This window comes from Pelodiscus sinensis, chromosome 6, assembly GCF_052426305.1.
Source record: "Pelodiscus sinensis isolate ZL-2025 chromosome 6, ASM5242630v1, whole genome shotgun sequence".
NCBI classification, from domain to species: domain Eukaryota; kingdom Metazoa; phylum Chordata; order Testudines; family Trionychidae; genus Pelodiscus; species Pelodiscus sinensis.
This window is the reverse complement of record NC_143057.1, coordinates 45487628-45503250: the sequence shown is the minus strand read 5'-3', so window position 1 is coordinate 45503250 and position 15623 is coordinate 45487628. Positions and strand designations below refer to the sequence as shown.

The window sequence follows — 15623 nt, the reverse complement described above, 5'->3', positions numbered from 1 at the left end:
TATACTGTGAGTTACTGTGCACTAAGTGATGGCGAGAATCTATAGAACATGAAGTTACTGTGCAGTAAACTCCTCTTTTGAACATTGCAACAACATTGTTAAGGTCCTAGAAGACAGCTTGTTGTTACTATTTAACAATGTCAATTAAACTGCACTCCAGGACTTTCACGTGTTGCAGCAGAGTCCACACAGGGAGTTATTGTGTGGCAAGCTATTGTGTTATTGATTCACAACCTGGCTTGCCAGGCAGTAACTGTCCAAGTAGATAAGCCCTAAGTGATGGACACACTGAAGTCAATTAGAGCCATGTATACTTGTGTGGTACTTTTACCTTTTACACCATGTTTTCTAAGGATTCTCTACATTTTTAAGATGATCAGCTTTTTGTTAAATCACTTTCATGTGAATGATGAAATACATATGTATCACTATAGTCTCCATTTGTTCTCAGCATTATACTATTTGCACACAGACGTGTGGTTTTGCATTGGCAAAGATGTCATTTTTGTGCAACAGCATAAATGACGGCACTCAAAAACCAATGATTTAGTTAAAAATGGTCCAAAACATGAAAACTGACAGTCTTCCCCATTGTATGTTCACAGCAATCTTTCTTTGATGTGATTGCATACAGTAGTTCTCATTAATCTTAATAAGATACAAACATGCATCTATTATAGGAAAGGGTTCAGAGTAGATGCAACTATTGACCCTTCAGGAGTTCAAATTGAAACTTTCTTGGTTTCCCTCCATAGCAATGTAAAGCAGGTTGACATAATTGCTCTTTCATGCCAGCAATTTTTAGATTTTGCCTCATCTGTCATGGCAGTAACCTTTCTGACATGAATCGTCATGTATTTTCTCTCTTTTTTGTGCTGATTACTTTGAAAGGAATAACCTTAAAATACAAAAACTATATAATGAAGATATCAGGGAAGATCACTGGCTCCTTGATGTTCAAGTAAGATACTTTTTGTAGGATGGACATATCCTTTGTTTTGAACACATGATCTTCCTATTTGAGGCAGAATGTGATGTGTTATTCTAACAGTTCAGAAAATTTCATGTACAGAATATATGAACTATTGCCTGTTGTGACGGCGCATTGGGGTTTTCCCGTCTCCTGCACCCCTGTAATGGCACGAACAGACTCCACCAGCCAGTAGAATAGAGGGAGTTTATTGCTTCTCCAGGATACAGCACAGCACAGATGTAATCTGGTTACAGGGCAGGTCTAGGATGCCTCAGCCCCCCTTGAGATGGGGGAGCCTGGGCCCCTAAATCCCAGCCCGTTGCCTAGGCTGCTTCCTCCATGATACCAGCCAGAAACCTAACTCACTCACTTCCAGCCCTGCCCCCAGCCAGGGCTCCACTCCCCTTCTTCCCATTGTTCCGCTCCCTGGGAGATAACTCGACAGACAGGTTTGAAACCCCCTTGCATTATGACTCATCCCCTGCCCTGCTGGGCCATGCTGCAGACAGCAGCCAGTGGAGGTCACTCACAACCCACTGCCCACCATAGCAACCAGCAAGGTCCCCCTCACCTGCCTAATTTTAGAAATAAATATTTCACTCCAATTTCATTTAGAAGGACTGACAAAACTTGGTTCATTTCATTGTGTGCACAATTGCTAGAAATTGATACTCTTCAGTAGAGTTGAGTAATTAGTAGAAAAATTACTCAGCATATTTGTTCATAAAAAAGCAATTTTTGAACCAATATATAATATTACTTTTTTATATACCTAACAAGGTCCTAAAATATTAAATAAATATATATAAACGTATTAATTGTGAATGATTCCCTCAACCAAGTAAATAAAACATGAGTAAAGTGAAACAATTGAAATTTTCAGTCTTTAAGAGATGGAATAGAGGCAGTAACAGCCTAGTTTGAAATGCTTTATTTGCAATATTCTGGGATGTGGGGATAGGGAGAAAAATTCTGGTTGTATCCTTAGATTTCTCTCACCCTATTGTTTTAGTCATAGGTTTGATCTGAAACCATACGGCACCCGTTTCCTAATTCAGATTAGGCTGAAATTCTCCATGACCACAGACATAAAATGCCCACCATTCAAGGGAAGTGAGGTTTCTTGTTTTCCAGTGGATACAACAATTCTCCTGAATGCTGACTAAATTTTTGTGCTTTCTTTAGAGGTAAAAATAAATGTATCTCTATTACCAAAAAACCCTGAGTTACTAATATGATTTTTTAAATCCTATTTCATGAATACAATACAAAAGGTTTTTGAGAACGTGGGTCCCACTCCAGACATTTAATCCTTTTATAAGTCAAGTCATTTTAGAGGTATTCCATTTCTAGGACCATGCATCTAGCAATAATAATCAGAACTTTCTCTTTCTCTACATCTTGCTTGAGTAAATAGGTGCCTGGGGTGCCAGATGGAGATATCTAGAGATATTGTGGCAACAAAAGGAGCTGGAATCATATTTTTAATTTTTCTATAAAATATTGATTTTCTTAACATACTTCCAAAGGCTGCTTTACAACTTCTGATCTCTCCCGCTCCACTATCCTTTCCTTTCCACTTCTTGTGCTTTGTGGTATACAAGTGCCACATGTGGTAGGAGATGTGGGTGTTCTTAACATCAGCTCTTCAAAGCATGGGAAACTAAAGTAGCCATGGCTGAGCAACAAATGTAGTGGCAGCAAGCCATTGTACAGCACCAGTCAGAAGCCCTAGCTGTAACCAATAGGTCTTACTGCAATTTATGAAAGAGTAGGAAGCCCAGATTTGTGTCTAACGTGAACACCAGCAAAATCAGTTAATGCAGTAGTGTTAGTTCCCAAAACTGCAACCATCACAGTCTAGACATGAATCAGAATAGTAACAACACTTCCAACGCCAGTTCTTCAGGGACTAATGATGCTGCCCAGGCCCCCAGTAAGATCCAGATCTTCCCTGTCCAAGCTGGGGGCCATAAGATGTTTCAGAAAGTTACCTGATTATGCTTGAGAAGGTAGCCACTGCAGCACAGCGAAAAGAATTCTGGATTATCCATTTGACCGTTTTTCTGAATGGAAGGTACAATCCATGTACTAGGCTGAGGATAAAGATGCTGCTACAGAATAAGGGTATGTCTACACAGCAATAACTTCAGTAGCTTCTACACAGCCAAACCGCGATTTTGAAATTAAATTGAAATAGCAGAGGGCTTATTTTGAAATTGGTAAACCTCATTCCATGAGGAATAGTGCCAATTTTGAAACTGCTATTTCGAAATAAGCGCTGTGTAGGCGCTTATTTCAAAATAGGGGGACTCCAGCCTTCCCAGGATGCCCTGCTGGCCACTCAGGCCCCAGCCAGGAAAACTCCTCTCCTCCCCCATTTCCTGGAGCCCTTAAAGGGGCAGACTCTGGCCACAGTGCCTGTGGCCAGCCCAGAGCCAGCAGTCACTGCACCTGACCCAGTGGCCCCAGAATAAGCCAGGCAGCCAGTGCCAGCCAGCCCTCCACTGCTCTCCAAGACCAGTCTGCCAGCTTCCAGGAGTCTGCCAGGGACCAGAAAAGGCAGGCACTTTCCTGGTCCAGTGATTAGATCATGGACCTAATTCAGGTTTTGAGGGATGCCTCCAGTGCCCATGATCTCCACACTAAACTGAGAAATGCAACCGTCTACAGGCAGCCGGCTGTCAGCCTGGCTACCAAAGGCCACATGCAAACCCAGGAGCAGGTTTGCATGAAAATAAAGCACCTGCGACAGGCCTATGCCAAGGCCACAGGGAGCAGTTCCCAACCAGGGGCAGACCCAGACCCCTGCCCCTATTTTGATGTCCTGGACAGCTTCCTGGGGGACGGGATGGTCTGTGCCCCCCAGGTGGTTATCGACTCTGAGGCAAAGGGCCCTGACCAGGAAACGGAGGAGGAGGAGGAGGGGGGGGGGGGGCCAGGAGCCTGAAGGGAGTGTGCCGCATACCCAGGACCCCCAAGCCATCACAGCGGGCATGTCACCAGTGTCATCTGAGGCTGGGGAGTCAATGATATGTGAGTGCCATCACTGTCCCCTTATGTGGGGGTGGGTGGGGAGAGAGAGAGAGAGACCAGGAACCGTGTGCATGACTCTTGCTGACCACAGATCATGCAGTAACCTGTGCATGTGCCATGCCACCCCAGGCACGTGGCCCCAGCTGGCTGCCACACAAGGGTCTTGGCCTGCTACCCACACGCATGTATGTATGAAGGCACATGACATGATCCTGACCCCAGGGTGGGACAGTGCACAATGCCATCCCTCCACAAGCCCCCTCTCTACAAAGGCAGGGCACATCTCTTCCCCCCGCACCCATCCCCACATTATATACAGCACAGGGGCATGGGTGCACTCCCAGGCCAGCTCTCATTCCCAGGGATAGCAGGACATAGCCTGAATGCAAACACATCGGCTCTGGTGGTGTGGAGACCTGCCATCCTCACCGTGCAGAGGGGGGCTGGGCTTCATCCACTGTGTCCCCAGGGATAACTGACCACTTCTCTTGTTTCCCCACAGCCGTAGCAGCTGCGAGTGCAGGGCGCACCACCCTGCACAGGACATCCTCCTGCACCCGGGCAAGCAGGATGACCTTTAACCAGGAGGAGTACCAACATCAGCACCTGGGGATACTGCGAGGCCAGCACCGCATCCTGGACTTCTGAGTGCATGAAGACCTGCAGCTCCAGCAGGAAACCTGGCAGGAGCTGCTTGCCCAGGGACATGCCATGTGTGACCACCTGCAGACCCTGGTGAACAGATTGGTGCCTCCTGCCACTCCAGCCCCTGCTGCCTCCCCAGCTACTGATCTTCCTCCCACTCCTGCTCCCCCTTCCGCTTCTTCCTCCCCACTCTTCCCACATTTCCCCCCTGCAGATGACGAGCTCCCCCCACCCAGTGTGGGAAACAGGTGGGCTGGCAACACCCCCAACTCTGAGCTTCTCCTCCCCCTTCCTCCCTGTGCCTGCCCCTTCCAGATTCCTCCTCCCAGGTTTACCTATCCCCTTTCCCCTCCCATCCTGTCGCCTCCTCTCTCCCACCTTCCTTCCTCACCACCCGAGTTTTGTTCAATAAAGAGAGTTTGTTTTCTTTAACACGTCTTTATTACATCGGTAAGTAGAAGGCCGTGAGGGTGGAATGGGGCACACCAGGGAGACTTTAGTCCTCCTCCATCTTGAAGCTATCCTGCAGGGCCTCCCGGATACGGACAGCCCCCCAGTGGACCTCCTGGCTGGCAGTCATGCGGGGCTGCACGTACAGGCCGGCCAAGTGGTCAGCCTCTGCCATCTAGCCGGGCAGGAAAGTCTCCCCCTTCCTCTCACACAAATTGTGCAGCACACAGCACATTGCCACCACATGTGGAATATTCCACTCGGAGAGGTCCAGGCGGGTGAGGAGGCATCTAAAACGGGTCTTCAGCCTGCTGACGGCACCCTCCACCACGATGTGGGCCCTGCCGAGCCTGGCATTAAAGGCCTGTCGGGAGGGGTTGAGGTGTCCTGTGTAGGGCTTCATGAGCCAGGGTTTTAGGGGATAGGCTGCATCCTCCACCATGCAGACAGGCATATCCATGTCCCCGACTCTGGTGGTTGTTACACCTTGGTTCGGTGATGTGATGGGAGCCTCAAGGGTTAAAGCCGACTACCCAGTGAAAACTACTGGATGATGGTGAAACAAATGATATTTATTAAGTGGTCAAAACCAGCAATTAACAAGTAGGTGTTTAAACTAGCAATTGCTTAGTACTTTTACAGCGTAGAAAAGTTTGGGCACAATTATACCCAACTGATTACAATTCTTTGATTACAATTCACTTAAATCACTATCCCTAATTCGCCTAAGACAACGAAGCATACAAATAAAAAATACAAAAAACAAAGCCAAAATAATGATAATAAAAGAACCGTCCAAAGCCAGCCCCTCTATGGTTATTTTAGGACAGCTGGTGGAGTTAGTTATAAATCTACTTTTACAACTTAACAACTCCGGGGCTTCTATTTCTAACACTTATACTTAACCTAAATACAACACTACTATGCAACACAAAATTATACAATTTACACAGCGTGGTTAACAGAACTTAGATACACTTTACAGAATTACACAGTGAAATTAACACAACTTGACTATTAATTAAACCAATAACTAATACATTTAAAGCAATACTTACAAATCCAGAAACGATAACGACACAAAGACACACTAGAACTCGGAGCATGCTCAGGACTCGTGCACCCCTATATTTGATTCGAAGGGTGGGGAGGCAGCCTCAGGGTGATCAATCCTTTAGCCAGGCAAAAAAAAGACACGTGCCCTCAATACACGGAACCTCCGTCGAACAAAGGGATTGAGGGTCTTTTATACAAAACTTCGGTGTCTGTGCCATGCTAGGGTCTGCATTTGGCAGGGCCTGATAGGCTAGTGATGAGGTAGTATGACAATACTGCCCTATAGAAATTTTCGTGATGTATGCGTGATCCCCTCGTGGACAGGACCAGATGGGGCATAGTTAGTGTTAGACAATTATGTTTTATTACCCTATGTTTACTTTTTCCCTTGCCCCTAAGACTGGTCAAGCTACGGTCAAATGAGGCTTATCTGTAAGCACTATCTAGTCATGCTCACCTCCCTATTTTTTTTTGGCGCCTGTGAGTCCCAGAATGCCTATAAGATCAAATTCCATTCACAAAACTGCATTGTGCTACCCATGCTCCTCTGAGTATCTGGGTTTTGTGTGAGGGGCCTTGTGTGGCAGGATGGGCTATACGCGAAGGCCGTGGACAGAAAAAGCCTGCTTTACAACATGCCCCCGTGGCCATGGCCGAGCGGCCCAAACGCCACTGATTATACCTCCTCCTCGTCCTCATCGCCTTTATTGGCACCAAGTATAGATTTTCTTTCAACGAGAAGCACTTGCGCAACAATGCGTTTTGTACAGCTTTTAAAACAGCGCATCCTAGAACAAGACAAACAATACATGTTATGAATGTGATGAAAATAGAAACAAAAAGTTCTTTGTAACGTCCTAAACCAAACCATGAGGCTAGCCATTCCAGTCAAAAAAAGGTGCACGATTCCTGACATCCGTTACAATTTGCTCAATATTCTCAATTACATCACTTACATTTTGTTCAATTGACTTAATTTCCATACAACATTTATCTTTAAACATAGAACCATATTGTGACTCATCTAACCAACTACAAAAACCATTTTCTTTTGCTAACAAGTAATCAAAAGCTAATCTATTTTGCATAACATACACATGTATTTCTCCAATTATATCTGATAGTAGTTTTAGTCCCTTGCTTGTTTGGTTGTCGAGGCGTTCAATAGCCAGGGCATTCAATTCAAGTTGTTCTCGCATTATCAGATTTCCAACAGGATTCCAGGTGGATATTGCTATAGCTGCTTTTCCAAACCAGGTGCCTACCGACTGCCAGAGTGAGGACAAATCGCGGGTTTTCCGCCCCACAAAACGAGGCAGTGAGGAGTCCTGTACATAAATGCCTCCTCCTTGAACGACTACATGGCCAAAAGTGCAGCGTCCTCTTGCATTAATAGGCAACCGAGAATGGGCTTGATTTCCACAAAGCCAGAAGTGTCCCGGGTACAACGATTGGAGGCGAGGATGGTTACTGCACCAGGGAGCTAGTTCATCGTTTACATCTACGATGGTTATATAAGCACCAGGCAATGAATAGAATGGAGTAATGCGCAGACCACCATCATCGTGGCTATTACTTTCCGTCTGACACATAAAATTCCTGTTTGCAAACAAAAAGGGATAGGGAATAGGGGTAGAGGTAACCTGTGGATTAGTTTCTTGATACTTATCATAATACAAAATACTGGTTAGATTCAAGACTATTGTTGTTAGGTGATGTTAATAAAAAAGAATTTAGTGTGGCTGTTAAAACAAAGCCAATCCAGTGGGAAGGGGTTGGTACCCCACTCCTAGTTTTTCTGTTCACATGGCACACTTCTTGCTTCTTTTCAGTTTCTTTCTGTTCACCTGTGAAGACATTGTTAACATTCTCTTAGCTTAACAATTACTACACTATTATCTTTTCACTAAACTTTATAGTTACCAATTGATTGCCAATTGATTGATTGGGCCCAATTATTAATTTTGTTTTTGTTTAAATTCATGCTTCTGCTTTCCTTAAAATATCCTTTCATAAAAACACTAAATATCCTACACACAATGACAATTGCAATACATATTACAATTAAGACACACAAGACAAACTTGAACAGAAGACAGAACATAAACTTATTATGTCATGACACAGAACCATGGTTTTTTCTTTAGTTGTTCAACTGTTCTTTAGCTGTTCTTCAGCTGTTCTTCAGCTGGTACCAGCGCTTTCTGATCTGAAAGACAAAAAAAACATTTCTACCCCGGGGGGGTGACACATTATATCTTAGAATACTTTTCCTTTGCAGATGTTCTTGCTAATTTTGATCAGCCTAATGTTACCAAATGATATGCTTTCATTCTGCACACCAACTTCAGAGGGTTTAAGTGAATTACTTTATTGTTCAATTGTTAAGTTAAAGGTGGCATGTCTTAGTTTCCCTCTTGTACTACAGATCAGGCTTAATGTATGAAGCTTCAAATGATTTACTTCCACAGAAACTTTTTCTTAAAACAAGGTGTTTGCTAGTTACTATTCCATCAAACAGAAAAAGGTTTTATTTTCCTGAAAAGAATCATACTTGATGTTACAGGCTTACTTATGGGGGAGGTGCCGCCCCTCCCCTTACAGAACAGACAGGCAGTTTGCAGACACACACAATCTCGGGTCTGAAACCAACTCAAAAGTATTATCAACTTAGCCTTAAACAGAGACACAGTGAAGTTTCAGAGCTTGGATTCTTAAAACAATAACTTATTTTCTTAGAGAGCAAATTTAACCTTTAAGGGTACAGCTTTTACAAATTTACAATGTATAGATTTATCCTTTTATGCAGTTAACCAATTAAGCTCCAGTAGAATTTCTTATTTCCCTAGTCTGCCCATAAAACTCCAAACCTTAACACATGCTTTTTCTTTCTATTGTCTGTCTTGATTCCTGCTAAATAGCTTTTTCAATGACACAAGTGTTGTCCATTATTAATTTAGTATGAAGGGTAGGCTTTTCAATTAGCCCCCACAGCTTATAGTTCCTTTTCATGGGTAAATTTAAATGTTTATTATTACAGTTAGCTACTTATAATTTCCAAACCTTTTAGTACAGGGGTTTGAGAATTTCCTGAAGTTGCTTGGCAGCCCTTTCCTGCTTCAGCGTGCTGCTCTGTGTGTGTGTTTCCAGCCAAAATGCCTAGGGTCAGTATGGCTTGATGGTTGGCAGGTATTCTTTCCTTCAGAATTTGGAGGAACACTTCCCACAAGCTGTTAAGTCTATTTAAAAACTCAGTGTTTTACATTCTCTTTATTTACTACCTCTGATCCGTTATTTAAAGCTACACATTCCAACCGTACTGTGGGGAGCTCTCCTGCATTACGCTGCATGTCCTCTAAAAGGGTTTTTAATTCGGTCCAGGATCGGGTGCATAGAACCGTGACCTGGTTAGTAAGTCCGATTGCTGCATCATAAGTTGTTTTTTAACGGCTACTGGGAACACTTCCACTTCAGTTTTTTTTGCTAAAGGTGGGGTGCTTGGTGTTTTTTAAACTTTCGAGAGCTTCTCAAGGATAAGAGGGGGGGGTTAACTGGCCCAGCTCTTTTCTCCGGAGGCACATCTATATCTCGGTTGGGATTGTTAGCCTCAATTTTTTACTGAGCCCCACACGCAGAAAAACTTAGTGGTGTGTGGCTTGAGTCCAATTTTCAGAGGGTCGTTTTAAACATGACTCACAAAACCTCTGCTACTTTCTTGAGTTTAAATTTATCAGGCTTTAATTTCTTTTGCTCTTGGGATTCTTCTAACTTTTAAACTAACTCTATTAAGAGAGTGTGCCCTGGACTACCGTGGATAACAGGGGTAGCTGGAAGGGTGGCTGACACGTGGCTATCAGATTTCTTTAAAACTCTTTCTGCCACGGTCAAAAGTTTTGCCAGGTCTGTTTCGCTCCCTTTTAACCCTGTAGTTACACAGGCGGGGCCTTTTGTCTCCTCTTCCTAATAAAACGTGACAGAGTGGTGTGTCCTTAACAAACACCCCAGAGAAGACATTGTTAGGAGGGCTACCCATGATTTTAAGGCTTGCCCAGTTCCTTACTTTTATATTAAAAATCATTGAGGGGTTATTACTCTCATCTCCCAATTTGTAATACGTTAAATGACTAAATACATCTTCCTGAGTTTCACTTGGGGGTCTGCCTGCCCAGGGGCATTCACCACATCCTGTTCGTGACGCCATGTTACACCTTGGTTCGGTGATGTGATGGGAGCCTCAAGGGTTAAAGCCGACTACCCAGTGAAAACTACTGGATGATGGTGAAACAAATGATATTTATTAAGTGGTCAAAACCAGCAATTAACAAGTAGGTGTTTAAACTAGCAATTGCTTAGTACTTTTACAGCGTAGAAAAGTTTGGGCACAATTATACCCAACTGATTACAATTCTTTGATTACAATTCACTTAAATCACTATCCCTAATTCGCCTAAGACAACGAAGCATACAAATAAAAAATACAAAAAACAAAGCCAAAATAATGATAATAAAAGAACCGTCCAAAGCCAGCCCCTCTATGGTTATTTTAGGACAGCTGGTGGAGTTAGTTATAAATCTACTTTTACAACTTAACAACTCCGGGGCTTCTATTTCTAACACTTATACTTAACCTAAATACAACACTACTATGCAACACAAAATTATACAATTTACACAGCGTGGTTAACAGAACTTAGATACACTTTACAGAATTACACAGTGAAATTAACACAACTTGACTATTAATTAAACCAATAACTAATACATTTAAAGCAATACTTACAAATCCAGAAACGATAACGACACAAAGACACACTAGAACTCGGAGCATGCTCAGGACTCGTGCACCCCTATATTTGATTCGAAGGGTGGGGAGGCAGCCTCAGGGTGATCAATCCTTTAGCCAGGCAAAAAAAAGACACGTGCCCTCAATACACGGAACCTCCGTCGAACAAAGGGATTGAGGGTCTTTTATACAAAACTTCGGTGTCTGTGCCATGCTAGGGTCTGCATTTGGCAGGGCCTGATAGGCTAGTGATGAGGTAGTATGACAATACTGCCCTATAGAAATTTTCGTGATGTATGCGTGATCCCCTCGTGGACAGGACCAGATGGGGCATAGTTAGTGTTAGACAATTATGTTTTATTACCCTATGTTTACTTTTTCCCTTGCCCCTAAGACTGGTCAAGCTACGGTCAAATGAGGCTTATCTGTAAGCACTATCTAGTCATGCTCACCTCCCTATTTTTTTTTGGCGCCTGTGAGTCCCAGAATGCCTATAAGATCAAATTCCATTCACAAAACTGCATTGTGCTACCCATGCTCCTCTGAGTATCTGGGTTTTGTGTGAGGGGCCTTGTGTGGCAGGATGGGCTATACGCGAAGGCCGTGGACAGAAAAAGCCTGCTTTACAACAGTGGTTGGGGAAGAAAGTCCCAGCGTGCAGCCTCTGGCACATGGAGGAGTTGCAGTAAACCCTCGCACTGTGTGCTTTGCCCGACCAACCCACGTTAATGTCCACGAAGTGGCCCCAGTGGTCAGACACAGCCTGCAGGATGATGGAAAAGTATCCCTTCCAGTTTGTGTACAGGGAGGCCTGGTGATCCGGGGCATGGATGGGGATGTGTATCCCATCGATTGCCCCCTGCAGTTGGGGAAGCCCAGGCCGCCAAACCCCTCAAGCACCGCATCCACATCAATGAGGTGGATGACTCTGCAGAGCAGCACTTTGTTGATGGCCTTGACTACCTACAGAGGGACACACAAAACCGAGAGTCACTGGGGTGCCAGGGTGGCTGAGAGTGGCCCCTCCCCACCACTGCCCCACTTCCCCGGAGCAACTCCCCCTGCAATCCTGGCCACTGCAGGCAGTCCTTAGTGTGGGTGGGACAGAACAAACCTTCCCAGGTAGGGGACTTTCACCCCCCCTTCCTTTTCCCTAGGGCAGCCCACCCCCTCCTTCCACCCCCCTCCTGGTACACTGGCCGGAGACTGCCATAGCTGCATGAGCACTGCTCCGACGGTGAATCTCCCCACACTGAACTGGTTCCCCACGGATCAGTAGCTATCTGACATGGAGAGCTTCCAGAGGACGATGGCCACATGCTTCTGGGGGTGAATGGTGGACCTCATGTGCGTGTCCCATCACTGCAGAGGAAGGGCAAGCCACTTGCAGAGCTCCATGAAGGTGTCCTTCTTCATCGTAAAGTTCTGGGTCAATTGTTGGTCTTCTCAAAGCTCCAGGATGATGTGGTCCCACCAGTGCTCCAGGATGATGGGGTCCCACCTGTCCCACCAGTGTCCAGATGCCAGATGGAGAGGGGCATGCTGGCATCCAGGAGCTGCAGCTGCTCCTCCATGTACCCCGGGAGGCTCTGGATGCTGGCCTAGGGGTTGGGCTGCAGCCGATACTGTGAGGTAGCCTGCAGAAACCACTGCCAGGCTTGCAGCAACACATCCAAAAGAAGCACGCGAGTGCCCAGGGGCAGCTCCGGCTCCATGCTGCAGAGTGCTGTGCTGTCCCGAGTGAGGGCAACCAGAGCATACACAGAAAAAAAATGCTTTGCTGTCCCTCCGTGAGATAGGCAAGCAAGCAGGGAAACCTGAGAACCAGCTGTCAAGAAGGGTCCCTTTAAGCACGAGCCTCAGATAGCCTCAGGCAGCAGCTACACAAAGTAACTCCCGACCTGATGCCCTGCCAGAAGTGGTTTCAGCTGCCCTTAAATGCGATTCAGTGTCCAGTGTGGACGCACTATTTCAAAATAGCAAAACGCTATTTCGAAATGCAATTTATGTGTATACGCGTTATTTCAAAATATCTTATTTTGAATTGATTATTTCAAAATTATTTATTTCAAAATAATGCTGTAGTGTAGACGTACCTTTAGACTCTGCTATCTTAAGATTGACCCTTTTTTCCCCAGCTTGAATGTGATCACTCACCTTCACCCAGTGCTTGATGGACTAGGCAACTTTTTGCCTCAGACTGCTTCCAAGACAATAAAGGACCTGAAAATATTGGAGTAGTAAGTAGACAGTCTACCTAGGAGGGTTCAGATTTGAGTGCACTAACACCAGCCACCCACACTAGAAATAAGTTGTGCAATAGATGAAGAAATATCTAGAAGTGAAGCCACTGAAGATATTACCACAGCTAGACTTGCATCTTAAAACTTAGGACAGAGAGAATAGCTGTCAGTGTGTAAAATAAATGGGCAAGTTTAAAGTGGGTAGCAGGAAGCCAAAAAGGATGCTCACTGAGAATAAAATATGATATGGATAAGCAAACAGGCATGATATAGCCAAACATTATTGCAAAGGACTTTCCTCTATTTTATTTATGTACTCATAGTTTAGGGAACCAAGCCAAATGAACATCTGATACATGTGTATTCTAAGGACAGACATACACCCTTATTTGTATGTGTGTATATAAATATAAATAAATATACACCTATAAACAAGAGTGTATGTCAGCCTTCATAATACACATATATCAAACATTCATTGCAAGAGGCAGGCAGCATTTTATACAATATACATATAGCCAAGTTACATCTCCAGCATGGTTCTCTCTCTTGCAAGTGTGTTCTTGGATTGTGATTGAATGTACCAACTTTTATAAAATATGCAAAACACTATTTTCTCAGTCATGAAGAAGCAAGACATACAATTGCAATCTAAGAACACAAACATCTGTGACAAGAGAAAGATGGTAAGTAGAATGAATAAAATAGTTAAAATTCTTAAGTGTTCCATATGAAATCAGAATAAGAACCAGATCAATTATTAGGAAGCCAAGTGGCAAAGCTTATTTCATATTTCTAAGACTTTGCATGGAATGAATATTCCACACTTGACTAATCCACTTGCCGAGTGCAATGTGAGAGACTTTTAGGGATTTGCATAAGAAGTTATGAGTTTTGTCACCCTGAGTAGCCTGTAACTCAGCAAGATCCCTCCATGGGTTTTATTTTCAAAGTTCACTATTATATAAAACCAATGTAGAATAATAGTATTTCCACAAATTTAAATCTTTTAAGTATCAGTATATTATTTAAAATGTTACTGTAAAATAAGGGAACCTTGTTTTTTCCCATAATTTTCTCATGGCAATCAGCTGCCACAACTTTTCTTTTTCTCCCCCTAACTTATGGTACAAAATTGGGGAAGTAATATCTTCAGAAATAATTTACTGTTATTCAATATCTATCTTAACTCAAATTATAAAGATCTTAACTTGTATAGGTAAGGCTAAAATGTAAAAGTTTTTTTCTAGTTTGTTGTTTTCTAGAGATCTGAAAGCTGATTCTCCTCAGAGTACAAGAAATGTGCACTCTCAATGTAAGGAAAACAAATCCTGAACTCTACAGTAATCCAATCACATGTCCGAAAGTGCTAATTACCTATTTGTATCCGGAGGGCAGGTCGGAATTAATGACTCCCTTTCAGTACAATTGTATCTGTACTCTTAAATAGCTCCCATGTACTTAATACTGAGTGTTTATACTAATGGTTCCAATAGACATATTAGAATTTTGGCTCCATACTCATTTAATTGATCTCCATTAAATGAACTCTTCAGTAGTGGGCTCAGCTTCCCAATGATCAATTTATCTTAGTAGTTCTGACTCTTCAAATAGGCTACTGAAGGCTTCATATAATGTGCTGTTATCACTTTCTTAAACAAGTTCATACAATTATTTATAGGAAAACGTTTAAGATGGAAAAAAGACGAACTGAGTTCTTGCTCTACAATAAAATTGTCTACATTATTTTGTGCTTACCCCTGTTTATCCAGAGATTGGGTAAAACATTCAATGTCAACATCCCAATCTTCATTCTGGGGCATATAATTCACCAAAGGAAATAGTGGATTATTGAAATATGTGACGAAGAGAAAGAATTGGCAAACTATTTGTATTATACATAGGTTAGACCAGCTGAAAATCTCTTTGCTTCAATAGAGATTTTTATCCCACTTGACAGAAATCTACTGTGGAAATTTTATGGTTTTGCAGAATGTTGGTGGGATTGTTCTGAATGTCTGGTAAAGTACACAGATTTTTTTATCTGGAATAACAAACTAAGCATGTAGCTTAAGCTCAAGTGATAAAATGATACCAGTGGCAGTGATAATTCCCAGATTTCACTATATTTGGCAGTCATAAGTGCACCTCTTTATCCACAAGTAGCTTCTCTTTTCTTAAGGGTACACTTGTCAACTATACAATCCTTTTAGAAAATATACAATGTAAGTACAGATGGATAACACTATGTATGCATGCATAACAATATATGCACATATAACAGTGTTTTTAAACGATCTCATCCTAGGGGACAAAGCATTGTTAAGCAGTTTGTTCTTGCTATTATAAAGCAACCTCAAATTCTATTCCTTTCATTTTCACATTTTAAATAAGTACTCTGTGTTGGAGTTCTTTCATTAACTGTCTACCAAACTCC

General features: G+C 43.2%; 1 protein-coding gene and 1 long non-coding RNA gene across 2 annotated transcripts; both read right to left on the bottom strand.

Moving 5' to 3' along the window:
* Positions 1-7035: 7035 nt before the first annotated feature.
* LOC149524142 (endogenous retrovirus group 3 member 1 Env polyprotein-like) lies at positions 7036-7752 on the bottom strand. Its single transcript, XM_089779537.1, has one exon. The coding sequence runs from the start codon at positions 7750-7752 to the stop codon at positions 7036-7038; it is 717 nt and encodes a 238-aa protein (XP_089635663.1).
* Positions 7753-8317: 565 nt separating this feature from the next.
* Positions 8318-11571, bottom strand: LOC142829055 (uncharacterized). Its single transcript, XR_016349876.1, has 2 exons — positions 10941-11571; positions 8318-8391 (listed from the first exon to the last, which is right to left on the bottom strand). It is a non-coding gene; the product is annotated as an uncharacterized LOC142829055 (long non-coding RNA).
* Positions 11572-15623: the final 4052 nt, after the last annotated feature.

Bases quoted from the DNA above. Each gene is read 5' to 3' on its own strand.
- LOC149524142 (XM_089779537.1), bottom strand. From the start codon at position 7,752: ATGTGTCAGACGGAAAGTAATAGCCACGATGATGGTGGTCTGCGCATT.